Genomic DNA, 15,503 nt, shown 5'->3' with positions numbered 1-15,503 from the left:
TCAGATTCTATGGTGTCTTCCAGGGTGGGAATAATTACAGCACCTAAAAGTACAGCAACAGGAGATGCCATGTAAATACTGTCTAGCAGAAAGCGTCAACAAAGTCATCACCACCAGCACCTGTCAGAGCTGACAGCAGCAGCAGCCGCATTCTAACAGTCTCCTTTGAACCCCCGGAAGAAGTCGTTGTGGAAGTGTGTACGGAGGCTGTAGAGGGTGGCAGGTAAGGCTGCGGTCGAGCTGCTCCTGGGCGGCACCTTTCCCCTTGTGTGGTGCAGTGTCTGTTAGGGCAGAACAGGTCAGCGAGTTAGCATTCATTCCCTTGTTGAGTGGTCGCATCTCAGTTGTGGAAAAGGAGGAAGAGTCATGAAAGTGTATCCGGGGCGCCCTCCTCCTGGGGGGCTGCAGTTTGCTCCTGTTTTCAGTGGCTCCTGGGCTGCATGGGAGACTAATTAAGCTGTGTCTTTCACCCCGCTATGAATCAACTTTATTAGGTGGACGGTACGAGCAGTGATGAAGAGTAGACTTCTGACACAGGAGGATCTTTTAGGCTGCTTAGAAAACAGGAATAAAAGGAAAAGAGAACAATGATTCTGTAAACTCCATAAAGGTTTAAAAAAAGTCAGTCAGTCAGTCAGTCAGTCAGTATGCAGAACCTAGAAATCAAATCCCATTCCATAAGAAGCCGTTGTTTCAGTGGCCGTAGTTAATGTTCTGTATCTGAAAGATTTAAGGCTGCCTAGAAAGCCTGGCCTCTGTTCTATTAGGCTGCTATTGAAAAGCCAGCAGTGGAACTTGGACTGGGTGCTCTGAGGTTTCTTAATGGGCTGTCAGGGGCAAGACAGCAGGGCTGTGCTGTACTAGCTCTTTCCTGTGCATTAAAACACAGGCCCGAGTGATCCCACACAGAAGTATGAATTACTTGGTGCTTTCTCTCTTCCGTATGGCCAGCCATGTCTTTAGCAATTAATCATGGACCAAATCGGCCAAGGGCTCCTCTAAAGCACTGAAGTCAACACCAAGTTGTACCTGTGCCAGGGGGAGCAGCGGGGGTGGCGTGAAATGGGAGCATGGGGGTTGCTGGCGCCATGGCCCAAGCAGCTGGCTTCTACAAACAACACATTTCTCCTTCCTCTTCCTTCTTTCCTTCCTCCACTACCTCCCTTTCCTCCTCTTCTCCCTCAGCCTCTCATTTCTCCCCGTCCTCCCTTCCTCCTTCCACATTTCCTCCTTCCTAAAGGAGGAAACAAGAGCTACACAAAAACACAGACTTTCTTCCACCACCATCTGAAACACAGGGTTGCCCCAGGAGCTCCGATGTCCTTGCAAACACCACCCTGCTCTCCCAGGCGAAACAGACCAAGACCATCACCCACAGGGCCCCTCCAGAGCTTGATCATGCCAGCCATCAAGCACAGGACTACCCTGAGCTCCTCAGCCTTGCTAGGCAGGGAGCAGGTGGGGGTCTGTGATTGCTTGACTAGGAGGACAAGTAACGGCGGACGATGTTTGCACTGTGGAAGAAAAGAAGCTACTGTTTTCAGTCCTAAGAATTTAACTTCTTTTCTAAATCAGTATCCATGTCTACTCTCCTGTGTCATATTCCCCAGATCCATTCATAGATAGCAGTTCCTAGCGTTGGCTAAGCACCTTGTTTGTTACTCCACCATATTGTGCTGACTACTTTATATGGACTGTAACACTGAGTATTTATAGCAGCCTTAGGGACACTTTGCTGTCACTTAAACCCCTTTGGAGATAAGGGAATTCATTAAAGAGTCGTTTCCCCACAATTCTTTCTCCTCAGACGTTTTCCACTGGTCTCCCCAGCTTCCCTGCTCTCCAGCCCACAGATGCCTCAGAGAACATTTCGATGGGCACATTTGGTGAACGAGCCACACTGAAGCAAGTGCCTTCGGGTGGGAGTGAGAAGCTGCTTTGTTGGGAGCCTCTTGGAGACCTCTGTGTTTGAGCTCCCCCTCCAAGACAGCCAGCTTATCTCTCCCTCGCCTTGTAAATAGACTCTGGAGGAGAGGGGAGGGGACCCAAGACAGCTGCCTCCTGTAGTCCAACAGAGGTGGCACCCAGCAGTGACTTGGTGTTATCTCTCACCCGAGGTCATCCAGGATATGTTTTCTCAAATTCAGGAAACAGGGGAAAGAAAGTTTTAACATTGTGTAAACATTGGCACCCCCAAAATCTCCTGCTCCCAGAGAGGGAGATAAAGAAGGCAACTGGGCTGAGAGGAATGTTTATTTGTTCTGCTGGGCTGTGGATCCAAGAGCGGTGGAAATCTTTGGTGGTGCCAGTCCAGCCCCGAAAACGTGAAGGCATCACTCAGCATTGGGCTCCAGAGGCTGCACAAAAGAGCCATCTTGAGCTGACAATGAGTAAATGAGGGAAGACCTGAGACCGACCTCTCTTTGATGGGGCCAAGGCTATCTCAGTGGGCTCAGAACCTTTCTTCTTAAAGGGGGAGGGGATGGAAGAAAAGAGGAAAGGAAAAAAGGACCCCTGGACTTTTGAAGAGGGGAGGCCGATTGGGTTTTTGACAGTGCTGATGTGGGGAAATAGCTTTCCTGGCTGATAACATCTGAAACCAAGTTTCTTCACAAGTTGAACCTTAGCCTGCAGTATCACTCAGAGCATAGCTTTGTAATCTGTGAGGGGCAGCGTGGGGGGAAGGCAGAACACAATCCTAACAGAAGACCAACCGCTATGTGCGTATAGTGTTACGGGGACTGTTGTCCACGTGATGACAGTGTTACTTCTCCGGTGGTGGTAAAGATGAGAGCTTGGGAAGTAGGAAAATCTTGAGACTCTGACATCCTAGTGCTGGTAATTTTGAAATCACAAGAATGCCCAACGTAAACAAACTAAGCAGACGCGTTACCGGTCACATTTGTCGATCGCTGTTCAGGTTGTCTGTATGTCACATGTGCTTAAGCACGAGTTCTCTGATTTTATGATCGTAGATTCAGCGTCAGTTCTGGGATTCTAGGTTGGTCAGAACTGTTACTCCATGTCAAGAGAGCACCGAAGGAATCCATGGCTTAAATTGAATTCTTAGTACCGAGTACATATCAGATTTTCCTTTCATCTCGGATTCTTCTTTGAAAGCTTGTACCAAAGTCCACTCTCTGGCCTGTGTGTTCATATGTGTGCCCACTATTAGGCATGTAAAACATCCCTGTGTGTTCAACGAAAAATAAGTGAGTTGTGCTTTAATAAATTAAGAATTAAATTATTTTCAAAGAAGACTGAATTGTAAGCCTAAAATTCATGATTCCTTAGACTCTCAGTTTCCCCCCTCCCTCCTCTGTTTTCCCTCTGTTACAGATTTTTGTTTGTTTATTTTTGTTTGGGTTTTGTTTTTTTTTTTTTGCATTGCTTTTGTGCATGTAGATTTAAGGGAGAAGAAACTAAAGGCTTTGTGGAATTCTTAGGGTTCTTAGTGTCCTGTGTGTCTCTGGGCTTTGAGTTAGTTTCTCTGTTGAAAATTACCGAGTGTGGCCATAGTCAGATGTGTTGGTACAACAGAGAAACTGCATGGTAGGCCGTCCATCCAAATGAGAGTTGCCCTTGGCGCATACACTATTTCTCTCTCAATTATATGGCTTTGGAGTAGCTTTTCCAAGTTCTTACCTGTGTTTCAGGAGCACTTTGAATCAAATACTCCTTTGGCAAAGTCCTGTCTACATGACCACTTGCTTTACGCACCAAGTAAAGCACCATACCATTGGGCTTCATAATTCAGATATGACCATCAAGAGCGGGTCCGCTGCCCTCCGAGGAGCCTTGGAAGTGGACATGGAGCCTGTCTGTTCCAAAAGAGCTGGCCCTGTGGAGAAGGAAGCACGGAGATGACGCAGTGGACTGAGATGTGGTTTAGGAAATGCTCAGGTGGTCAGATCAGCTGAGTTTGGTACAGGTCTGTGCTTGCACGGAGGAATAGGGGTCACGGGAGGGGAACCTGCAGCACAACCAGGTGCATGCAGTGCGTCCCCAGGCTTATGTGGAACAGAGCATGGCAGGAGATAAAATTGTCAAAGCCAGCAGGACTCAAGATACTAGGCTTTCTTTTGTTTTATTTTGGCTTTGGTTTTGCAATGCTTAGAAATTTGAGCTTTTAAAAGATATATTTGTTTTTTGTTGTTTGTTTGGTTTTTTATCTTCTGAGCTTTAACAACCAAAGCATACATAAGCAGAAATACCCTGGTTGCCTCTTGGAAGCATCAGGACTTCATCCAGCCAGCTCATAAACCACTGTGTGGCCAGTGCTGAATTGCTTGAGAGAAAGTCACTTTTCAGACTTGTACTGTGAAAAATGGCCCCTTTCCATCCTGTCCCTTTCTCTCCCGTCTTCCTTTGCTCCCCTCCCGCCATTCTCCGTCTCTCCCCCAGCTCCTCTTCGGGAACTTGTGCGTGCTACATCCCAAGCCCCCAGCATGTTCTCTTGAAGTAGTAAATGCACAGACAGGTAAGAGTGCTAACAGTTTGGAGTCCATTGTATAGTACAGGCGAGAGGTCTGAACTGAGAGGGAGCAGGGGCTGGAGAGATGGCTCAGTGGTTAGGAGCACTGACTGCTCTTCCAGAGGTCCTGGGTTCAGTTCCCAGCAACCACATGGTGGCTCACAACCATCTGTAATGGGATCTGATGCTCTCTTCTGCTGTGTTTGGAAGACAGGGACAACATACTTACATATAAAATAAATAAATTTCAGAGGGGGGAGGGGAGAGGTGTCAGTGTTAGTGTGAAGGAAGTGTGTGGGAGGAGGGGTAGTGCTACTAAATGGAGTTTGTGTCATTGCATGGATAATGGTGCCACTCATTCTCAGGTGGGATTGAAGAAGAGGAGAGAGAGGAGAGCAAAGGTGGTTCAGATGTGGCCAGACGGAGGCAATGATACTGTGTTGGAGGTGCCATGTTTAAGAAGAGAGCCAGTGGTTGGCTGCATGGAGCAGAACTTAGTGTGGAGGGTAGATGTCATGAGTACAGGAATCCCTTAAAGCTCTTTCTACAGAGAAAGCCAGCTGAAGGTTATGCCCTCAGCTGATGGTCTCAGGAAGTAGATTCGCCTAGGAGAGAAGGAGGGGCATGGCAAGGAGGGGAGGGGCCTAGGAGAGAAGGAGGGGCATGGCAAGGAGGGGAGGGGCCAAGGAGAGAAGAGCGGTTCCTACCTAATGGGAGGAGGTCAGGGAAAGTGAGGGCCAGTTGCCAAAGTGAAAGCTACTCTAAAAGGAGGGCCTTTTCTACCACTTTGGGTGTTCAAAAGAATGTATTGTGATTGCCAGATCGCTCAACATTTCCTTTTAATTTTAAATAGAACTTTCTGGCATCCTTTTGTTGAACTAGTACAACATTGCATGTGGTAGTTGAGCTGAGTTGAGATGAATGTATACACTGAGAATCAGAGTGGCTGGACACTCTTGACAGGAGCTCAGAGAAGGGGCCTGTCCACATGTCTATGTGGATAGAGAAGGGTCTTGCCATTAGAAGATGGCTTAGATTGAACGGCTGCTAATCATGCTCGGGTGATTCTTACCCAACAGTATCCTCTCAGACTCGACTGAAAAGGAATAAAAGGCTTGCTTTCCCTGTTTGTGGGTGAGGGGAGAGATAATGTGATTTGGGCTGTGGGTGACTGTTTTTATAAAATGGAACATACATGAATGTTCTATGTTGGTACAAATGGGGAAATACCTACTAATGTTCCCCAGATAAATCAACCTTGAAGAGCATTATCACTATAAGGAGAAATATTAGTTATTATCATGTAAAAGGAATGCTCTTGCGACATTGTGAAATTCCCTTTGTTCAGTGGCTTCCCTCTAAACTTAGGAAATGCTCTGTAGTACACCACTGCTGCCGGGCCTTCCCTCTGAGTGTGGCATGAAGCCCACAGGAATCTCCATGCCCAAGATGGTGCCTCTGAGGAGTCCGCACTGGCATCCTGTGAGGAGGATTGCCTCGGCCTCTTTTCAGTCTGTGTGATGGTGTCAGAGGCCCTCCCGAAATGTGATGGGGCTTCAGTTCTCCAACACTCTCATGCCTTCTTTCATGATGCAGGAGTGCACTTGCATCCGGGAGCCCCAGCAAGTGGTGCCCCACTGAGAGGGAACCTGAGCAAGTGATGGCCACTGAGAGGGAAGCAGGCAATTTGCCTTCACTGGGCGGTCATCAGCTCATCTTTGAAGAGCACCATGGTTTCTCCATCTTTCTTTAGTGTGTACATCTTCTAGTTTGTTTTTTTTTTAACATGGGCCAGTTTAAAGAAAAATGTTACATGGTGTGTAGCTTGCAAGGGCTTGAGAGAATGCCTGAAGCCCAAGAAACTACCTCAGGGTTCTGGTTATCGTAGATCATTCATTCTTGGCAGTGTCTGTTGTAGCACCTGGTGAGCTTCCCGGCTTCATGGACTCATCGAGTGACTAACTGGACTCTCTTAGGAGTCACCCGTTGCTCCTTTTGCTCAAAGTGCTTCTTTTTCGTGTTTCTTTCTCATCTGTTATTTTGATAAATAGTAAGTGGTTCGGTGGTTTGTAGGGAAGCAGTGTTAGACAAGACCGAAGCCTCTGCTTCTGTGGAACTTCCTTGTACACACCTCCTCTTCCTCCTCAGAGAGGCTCCTCACTGTGTGGAGAACCGGATTCTCTGGATACAATTGAAGTGAGGGGAGGGGCTAGGGCACACTAAAGACACTTCACACATTATGTCCCTCACATCTAGGTCCTATTGGCTGTCTGTTGTCCTTTGTTTAGGTGAAGACATGTATCCACACACAGGCATGATAGTACACAATATGATTTTTGAGGCCATGTTCAACTTCACCTGTGTGATGTAGTATGTTCCAGACAAGAGACAGAGCTGTTATGAGTAAGACAGTTTGAAATTAAACATCTTCTAGATTAAAAGCCACAGGCTAGCAGCTGCCTGGGTTTAGCCCATAGTATTTATTTATTATGATATTAAAAATGCTAATGTATTTCTAACATGAACAAAACTAGCAGTGTTCACACTGAATAACAATCCCGCACCCCGTGCGCACGCAGGCCCCCTGGCAACGGGAGTTTGTCTGTCTGTATTCCTAATTTGGCCCTCTTGAGCCAGCAATGTATGAAGGGCACAGTTGTGGCCATGTGACGAAGCACGTGTTCTCCCTAGTCACCTCTGCTTCACTTGTTCTCGTCCCCTGTCTGCCCTGAGTGGAAAATGTCACTCCTGGACCTGGGTTGCAGACCATCTACAGAAAGTCAGCTTCCTCTCTGGGCTGGAGATCTGAGACATTACTTCCATGGAAGCTGATCCTGGCGTTATCTCCCAGGATTGTGCATGTTTAGATCCTAGAGGCACGAGTCAGGGGTTCTTATCCCCGCAAAGGACCTTTCACAGTAGAGATTTTGTCTCCTGTCTTGGTTTTGTGCAGACCAGATGATTCCGTTCTGAGCATGAGAAGTAGATTTTGATGAGTTTTTTAAAATGTCAGGCCTTATTTAAAAGACAGGGGCAGCTCAGATGATTTGAGGAACAGGGAAAGGCCTGACAGGGTGCTCATGAAAAACAGGCACATGGAAACCAAGGTGTGCTAGAGGCTAAGGTGCTCGATGGACGGCCTCTGAGGATACTCCTGTCTTCCTCCTCCTCTCAGAGGGACAGACTCCTGTACCCTCTTCAGGCGGGTGGGGGCGGGGCTGTAAGGACGTGCTGTACAGGAACCGAGTGGAGCAGAGATGGGCCTCCAGCTCTGTGGATGCTCTGCAGCTCTGAGCCAAACCAGACACAGAAGGCCTGAGCTGAGCCTAGAGCACAAGAGGACACTCTGATCCCACTAACGTTCGCTTTGGCCAGTTCATTCAAACAAACAATATTTTTATAAATTCAAAGGAAACCAGCTTCATTTTGATCATGTCTTTAGAGCTGTCTAGATATCTGTGACTTGTATTCTATTTGACACATTTATCTTTGGGTAAACTAGTGTTTATGTAAGTGGTATAGAACCACTGATTTGAAATTAAAATAACATCCCTGGGCTTGGCAAGACAACTCAGCAGGTAAAGAGGCTACGCCTGACAGCCTGAGTCAAGATCTGGGGACCCACAGGCAGAAGAGAACCAACTCTCACAAGTTGTTCTATGGTTCCCATATACATGCTGCAGCTGTGGCACCCATGCATGCACATAGATACACACACATGCATGCATATATACATGCATGCATCATGCGTGCATGCATACTGAAGAGACAGTCCTGCAGTTAGAATAGATAGATACTGTTCTTGTAGAGATACTAAGTTTGTTCTCAGCACCCGTGTCAGGCAATTCACAACAACCTGTAAATCCTGGTCCAAGGGACCCAGCACCTCCCTCCCACCCCCTGCACTCACGTGTACATACACAGGAACACACACAAGTACACATAGTTTAAAACAAAATAGAAAGCTTTGGGAGTTAATAACAAATAGTAACATTTACAAATCTTTTTTTTTAAAGATTCATTTATTCATATATATGAGTACACTGTAGCTGTCCTCAGACACACCAGAAGAGGGCATCAGATATCATTTTACAGGTGGTTGTGAGCCACCATGTGGTTGCTGGGAATTGAACTCAGGACCTCTGGAAGAGCAGTCGGTGCTCTTAACCACTGAGCCATCTCTCCAGCCCAATATTTACAAATCTTAAAAGATGTTTATTGAGATGCGCTGCTCTGTCCGATTTTTATGCCCCTGCTTGTTTCTTTGCGAGATCTTGATGTGCAGCAAGCGAGTAGAAAGAATGACCTCACTCCCCGCCCTCTAACACGGGTGGGAATCAAAGTAATGGCTCAAACGTGAGGGTTCATGCAGAACGTCCCGCCGGGTCGCAGGAACAGAGGGAAGTCACAGCCTTTCTTTCTTTCATTTTGTTTTTTTTTTTTTTAATGAAGGTAAAACAAACAACTCACAGTGACCAGTCAGTGAAATCATTCCTAATAACAGCTCATGGTTGGCAACTCCCTGGAAGAAAACCGCTCGTGTGCTGAGAAAACAGGAGTGAGCACTCGCGGCGCCGGACGCGTCTCTTTAGGCGATGGCGCGTTGGAGTTTGCCCTGTGTGCCATGTCCATTGATTAAACCCAGAATATATGCTGGCCATTTCTGACATCATTTACCGTATTGATTTGTTAGCAAGGGAACTGTAATAAAAAAGCCATTGATTTACTGTCCTTATTTGCTTATGGGCTTTTTTTTTATTATTAATTTTTCACTTTTTCTTTCTCTTTTGGGGATCATTTCTTCTAGACAAATGCCGTGCTTCGTGAAGTTAAGAGAGAGGGGCTCTCCGTGGAACAAAGGAGTGAAATTCTGTCTGCCGTCCTGATCCCACTCACCATGCGCCAGAATCTGAGGAAAGAATGGCACGCCAGGTTTGTGCTGCTCTGAGGTGGGGCTCGCTATCCCTGACCGGGCTCAGCCTGTCCCTCTCATCTGTGGGGCCATAGGAAATAACCAAGGTTAAGATATTCTGAGCTTTCCTGCCCGTGGTGACCTCATCAGTTATAATGCTGTGGTCCCTGTGCGTGGACAAGTCTCCGATAGTGTAACATCTAGCCTACAGGTTTGCGTCTTGCACATAACGTGGCTTGAGTACCTGAAGCCCAAGCGCCCGTCCTGCCCGGCATTCCGAGGCTAGCCTTGCCATTCAGCTAGGCAGATGCCTGGGAAGTTCGCCGGGTCCACCATCCCGCACACTGGCAGAGCGTTTGAAAGTAGCATGCTCATCAGCCTGCCTCATTTTCAGAATTGGCTAAGGAGAGGTTCCTTTTGCTTCAGCCTGGTTTCTTTGTGCATGAAGGTACCTGTGGTTAGAAAGCCGTCGTGACGGAAGGAAGGCTTGTGTAAATCATCAGTTCTGACGAAATGTGCTTGCTGGCGAATGCTTGCCTGAAAAACAGTTGACATCTAAGGGTGGAGCCGGCTCCTCCAGATGTTGGGATTCTTCTGCATGCGTAGCTGGTCAGCTGAGCTCTCGTTCATCTCTGTGCAAGAGGGAGGCGTCGGGAGGTGTCGGGAGGTGATGCTGTGTATTGTTCCACAGTCTTACTTGAGGCCTAGAAGTTCTCTGTGCCTGGGAGTCAAAGGATTTTTTTATTGACAACCACAAGATTCTCCAAAAGTTCGTACTGCAAAATTTACAATAACTGATAGCTTTACCAGTAATTATGATCATAAAAACTAGATGTGTTGGAAAGGAGTGAAGGCACGAGCAGCCTTTTCCGAGAAAGGCATCGAGAGCTGTTATATTGCTTCTCACCGGGTATCAGCAAGCTGCTCCCTCAGGCTGTATGATCTCTGTCTGATTCAGACTCGTGTTTAAAGGCAGCATCATAGTTTTCAGTAGTGCCCTTTCTCAGTGCGTTCATCGTAAATGAATTTTCAGCAGCACTGACTGGCGGACGATTTACCATTTAACTTACAATAATTTCATTTTGGCTTTTTTGTGTTACCGTTATTATATTTGCATTATATATTTTTAAAATAATGGACTATCAGCATTGTGGCATTGGAAAGGTTTTTCTCTCTTTTTTTTTTTTTTTTTTTTTTTTTTTTTGCTACATTCTGTTTTCTTCCTAGTGCTACCAATTAAATCACAAAGGAGGGAAGAATGTGTTCCTCTGTGTTCTTTCTCCCATAGTCTCTTCCCCCCAACCCCTGAAAGACAGCCCAACCCACACTGCACGCTCACCAGGGATGGCTGTCTTTTGTCGGGTGCATATAGTTTGTTACCAGTAATTTCCTATGACATCAACTCATTAGACAGTGTGGCCGAGATGGCCTGTTTAAATGGAGTCTGGCTTCAGCGTTTCTGGTCCTTTCCTGCTAACAGTTTAATCAGGAGCTGGAGCCAGTGTTGAAGTTGATGTAGTCTAGCATCTGAAACAAAAATTCACAAGTCCTTTGTGGTGGAGGCGGAGGGAAGAACGGGCTTAGCAGCTGACACTGTGCAGACCCTCTTAAAACCAAACACCTGAAAGAGAATTTCAAGAGGTCGATGTCCCGAGAGCTCCAAAGGCAAAGTGTCCTCAGAGTATTAAATAACCGTCCGCCTCCCCCACCCTCCTGTGCCCCCATTTGATGTTTCCCATCTCGGTGCCCTATCTCAAAGCCTCATCCATATGAGCCGGATAAACAGACGGTCACCATATCCCTCTCTTTCCTCATCAAAGCTTCACCCGGCGTCTGGCACAGGCCGGGCCTTGCGTGGCTGTCCAGCGGGTGGTGGTGAAAGTTATAAAACATCCCAGAGAGTGCCTCGCTTCCTTGCTGCTTGCTGCCTAGGTTTTAAAGATGGGCTTATTGTGTGCTTAGGAATCGCACAAAGGAAAACAAACACACACACACACACACACACACACACACACACACAAACACAAACACATACACACACACACTTTAACAGAAAATAATTAACACTCACTAGAGGGCCAAGCAGTAGATTACAGCCTTTTTACCTTCGTCAAAACTATCAAGGGACCAGTTAGGTTAGATAATAGATTTTTTTTTTTCTTCAGAAAGTTGCATCCAGATGACTCTGGTTAGCTTATAACACACATTGAGCTGTACATTGAGAACCCAGTCAGCCTGACTCCCACTGACTTCAGTCCCCCATCCAAAAGTCCTTTCCTCAGCAGGTTCATCTGCCACCATGATCAACAGAGAACATTTTCAGTGACACTTGTAACTCAGTCATAAAATACACGTCCCTCTCTCAGGCTAGAAGTAGAGCCATTGTCTGGGACTCTGCATGTCTGAAACCAAAAGCATATGTTCTCTGTAATTTAGCTCCTTGAGCAAAGTGTCAATTCTGCAGTGACTTGGGGTAACTGAGTTTGTCACAGTGTCACACAAGCCTGCGATTCTAGAGGCACTTCTAAGCGCTGTTGGGTTTCCTTCCCCAAACTCGATAATCTTATAAACAGCCCTCTCCAAATAGGCTTATTAAGGCTGTCCATTCATGTCCCCATCAGGAGCACCGTGTGAATGCCCGGCAAGTGTTAACAGAAGAGGTACCGAGTTTCTGAAGATTTCCCTTTGTTTATACAGTCCACTCTGCCTGACAGACAGCTTGTTATAGCTTTTAAAGAACTGGGCAAACCCTCTGATCTGACCCCTTCTTGACCTCCGCAGCCCAGAGGTCAGTCTGCAGCTAATAAAATCCAAAGCTCTTAGGGTCTACTGTAGAAGCAGGCAGAAGAAAGAGCAGCTGCAAGGACTGAATATCCCAGGATCGGCTGCTTTGGGGTCACTGTCTGATAATGAAAATGATTACCAAATTATATGGAAGTTTAACCGCAATAGTGCGAGAGAGGAGGGCGGAGCCCAGCGTATTAGGTTTGATAAATGAACTGTGAAGAGGCCCATCTGGCTCTCCGCATCCTTCCTCCCCCTCGTTCCCTACCAAGGGGAACATTTTAGAATAACAGCAGTACACATAGACTCAATGACCCATGCACGGAGCTGCAGCGGATTGAGATTTAATGGTGGCAGTGCAAGGGATTATCATTTGAAAAGTACACCAAAGAAAAGGTACAGTCCAGTGTCCCTGCCTGACTTGTTTTTCTAGATAAATATCTAAAAACCAGCGCCCCGGCTTACTTTGTACATTCCCCAGGATATCACCTGGACTACTGAAAATGCGGAGGTGTTTATGGTGTAATTACCCACGTTAAGCTTCCGGGATGAAGCGGCCCCCTTTGCCTTGAACATGTCAGAAGGAGCACCCAACATTTTGTTCCTGCTTGCTCGGTTCCAGTGATGGAGGCTAATGAAAATGTTTTGCAAAAAAGTGGGGGAGGGTATCCATTTGAGTGTCTGACCCGCCCGAGTAGTGTCACAGCCCTGGGTCTCTGTGTGGCTCACGGGCACTGTTGTATTCCAGCCAAGACCTGGCAGTTTTTCCTGAAGAGATGCACTGTTTATCCAGCGAGTAAAGTTTGTTCCCCAGTATTCATTCCACAAACACAGAGTGCCCTGCGTCAGTGCGATGCTGGACACCACACAGCTCTGTCCTTTTCTGCAAAGATGACAGTCACCTCATGACTCTGCTTTCTGAGACAAGAACAGTTTTACTTAGCAAACATCTGTGTGTGTATGTGTGTGTGTGTATGTAGTGTGTGTGTGTAGTGTGTGTGTGCATGTGTGTGTGTATAGTGTGTGTGCGTGTGCGTGTCACCTCACGACTCTGCTTTCTGAGACAAGAACAGTTTTACTTAGCAAGCATCTGTGTGTGTGTGCGTGTGTGTATGTAGTGTGTGTGTATGTAGTGTGTGTGTGTGTGCGTGTGTGTATGTGCGCGTGTGTATGTGCGCGTGTGTGTGTAGTGTGTGTGTATGTGCGTGTGTGTGTGCATGTGTGTATGTAGTGTATGTGTGTGTAGTGTGTGTGTGTAGTGTGTGTATGTAGTGTGTGTGTAGTGTGTGTGTGTAGTGTGTATGTAGTGTGTGTGTAGTGTGTGTGTGTGTGTGTGTGTGTGTGTGTGTGTGTGTGTAGTATGCTTCACAATGCTGTGTCTGTGAGACCCTGCTCTACAGCCAGTTCCATGGGCATGGGGACATCACAGGTTACTAGAGAGGCAGTGAAAGGCAGTCACGGGTAGTATGGAGCTGCTCTGTGCGACCTGCTCAGCTAGCGTGTGACCATAGCAGTCTTAAAAGACTAGCATGCGGTGGCATTGAAAGCCCTGACTCTGAGCTGTATCGTCTGGATAACAGAAGCCTCCCCTAGACTGTAATTATATTGAAATAGAAACAAAGGCTACTAAATGTCACCCAAACCTGTACGTCTCTGGATTTGACTTGACTGTGTACTGGGGAGGAAGGTATGCAGGGAGGGATGGGAAGGCTCGGGCCGCCCACTGAATGCTTGAGAGTGAACAGCGCTGCCCATTGGCAGGCACTGCCTTAACTTGTTGCTGAATGAGGAGGAAGCACAGCCATGAGAGCAAGGTCATCCATGGGGGGGGGGGGTTAAAGCTGGAGATATAACCCAAAGAGAATAACATGGCATCTGACCCAAAAGCCACTGTTATGAAGCACACGGGGAGTGATGGTTCAAGGCTGCGCAGGCCTCACACTGTCTAGTCACAGCACACCCCCTACCCAAAGCAAAGCCCCGCTGTCTGAACTAACCACTCTCAATTTCCCCTTTCCTTACAGTCATTGGCAAATACTAATTTCTTTCTGTATCTAAAAATTGGCCTGTTATGAACGATTTTATAAATAAACACAATTTTTTTCTGTGTAGCCTAATATCGGGTTATCCATGTCATGACATGTAAGTACTCTATTCTTCCTGGTGTTGAATGATATTTCATCTTATGATTATGCCTTATTTTACTTACTAAGTTATCAGCTGTCGGACATCTGGTTGTTTACTTTGGGACTCTTATGAATAACACACCTCTGAGTATTCATGTGCATATTCTGGCAGGTTATGAAAAGGCATAGCATAGCTCTGGTTCAATAGCAGGCATTCTTAGCATGTGCAAGGTCTGGGATTCAATCTCCCATAACAGACTCATGCACACGTATGTGTATGCACATATGCATGTGTAGGTGTGTACATGTGTGCACACATACTGAGTGATATTTCTTCTCTATTGACTTGACTCAGTGTTCATATTTATTTCTCTATCACAGGATAAGCAAAGTATCTGTCAGCTTGTCTGACACTTAGAACACCTGCAGCCAGAATCGTTGTAGCATTTAATAGTCTCTTCCATTGCAATAATGTCCCATCCCAGCAAGGGGCCTAGACAGTGTTCGTGATGTGTGCCCGGCATCTGCCAAGGCACCTGGCATTCCAACGGACTGCATGAAATCTGTCCCAGTCTATCCCTGTGCTTCTGAGTATTTTGTGTTTTTTTGTTGTGCCTTTATTGCTGTTGCTTGTCATTAACCTTGCTGAGTTGGAACCTTGAACATAGAAGGAGGTCTAATATTGGGGATGAATGGGAGTTATTTCTCTGACCTTGTCAAGGGCAGAACACTTACAGCTGGAAAGATGGTGAGATCTTGAACCCAAAGCTTTGGACATAGGCTAGTTGGGAAAGAAGACACTGAGGACTCTGCCAGGATCAAGACAAAAAAACACAGTCTCATTCTTGAGCCAGTCATTCCTAACTTCCCTGCCTTGAGTGGAAGAGAAGTAGGTCCTGGTGAGAAGATGGCGCGTCAGGGAGGTTGGGTCAGGCTCAAAAGGCCACTCAAAGGCTGTGTCTCTGAATGAGGTTTGAGTTTAGTCCATTGGGGCCACTCCTGTGGCTTCAGGTCTGTCTCGGCTGCTCTGGGCAGCTACCTTGTCCTAGTTTCCTACTGCTATCCTGAGCCTAGGTGACATCCCATTTGGGCCACAACTCACTTCCAGTTGTGCTAGCAGTATGTGTAGTTATTAGCCCTCGGGTACCCTGAGAGGTGGAGACACTCACCTACTGAGATCCACTGTGACCGTGTCATCTGACTACGT

At 46.8% G+C, this 15,503-nt stretch overlaps 1 protein-coding gene across 5 annotated transcripts in view; it reads left to right on the top strand.

The window, feature by feature from the left end:
- Fto (FTO, alpha-ketoglutarate dependent dioxygenase) overlaps positions 1-15,503 on the top strand; it is a 407,615-nt gene that overhangs the window by 190,716 nt on the left and 201,396 nt on the right. For all 5 annotated transcript variants that reach the window (XM_087594054.1, XM_087594053.1, XM_087594057.1 and 2 more), the window contains one exon: positions 9,282-9,406. In XM_087594054.1, coding sequence (XP_087450180.1) covers positions 9,282-9,406 — 125 coding nt within the window. The remainder of the gene's footprint in view (positions 1-9,281; positions 9,407-15,503) is intronic.

This window comes from Rattus norvegicus, chromosome 19 (assembly GCF_021556685.1).
Source record: "Rattus norvegicus strain SHRSP/BbbUtx chromosome 19, alternate assembly SHRSP_T2T, whole genome shotgun sequence".
In the NCBI taxonomy this organism is placed as follows: Eukaryota; Metazoa; Chordata; class Mammalia; order Rodentia; family Muridae; genus Rattus; species Rattus norvegicus.
The sequence above is the reverse complement of the archived record's forward strand: the minus strand, read 5'-3'. Positions and strand labels throughout refer to the sequence as shown.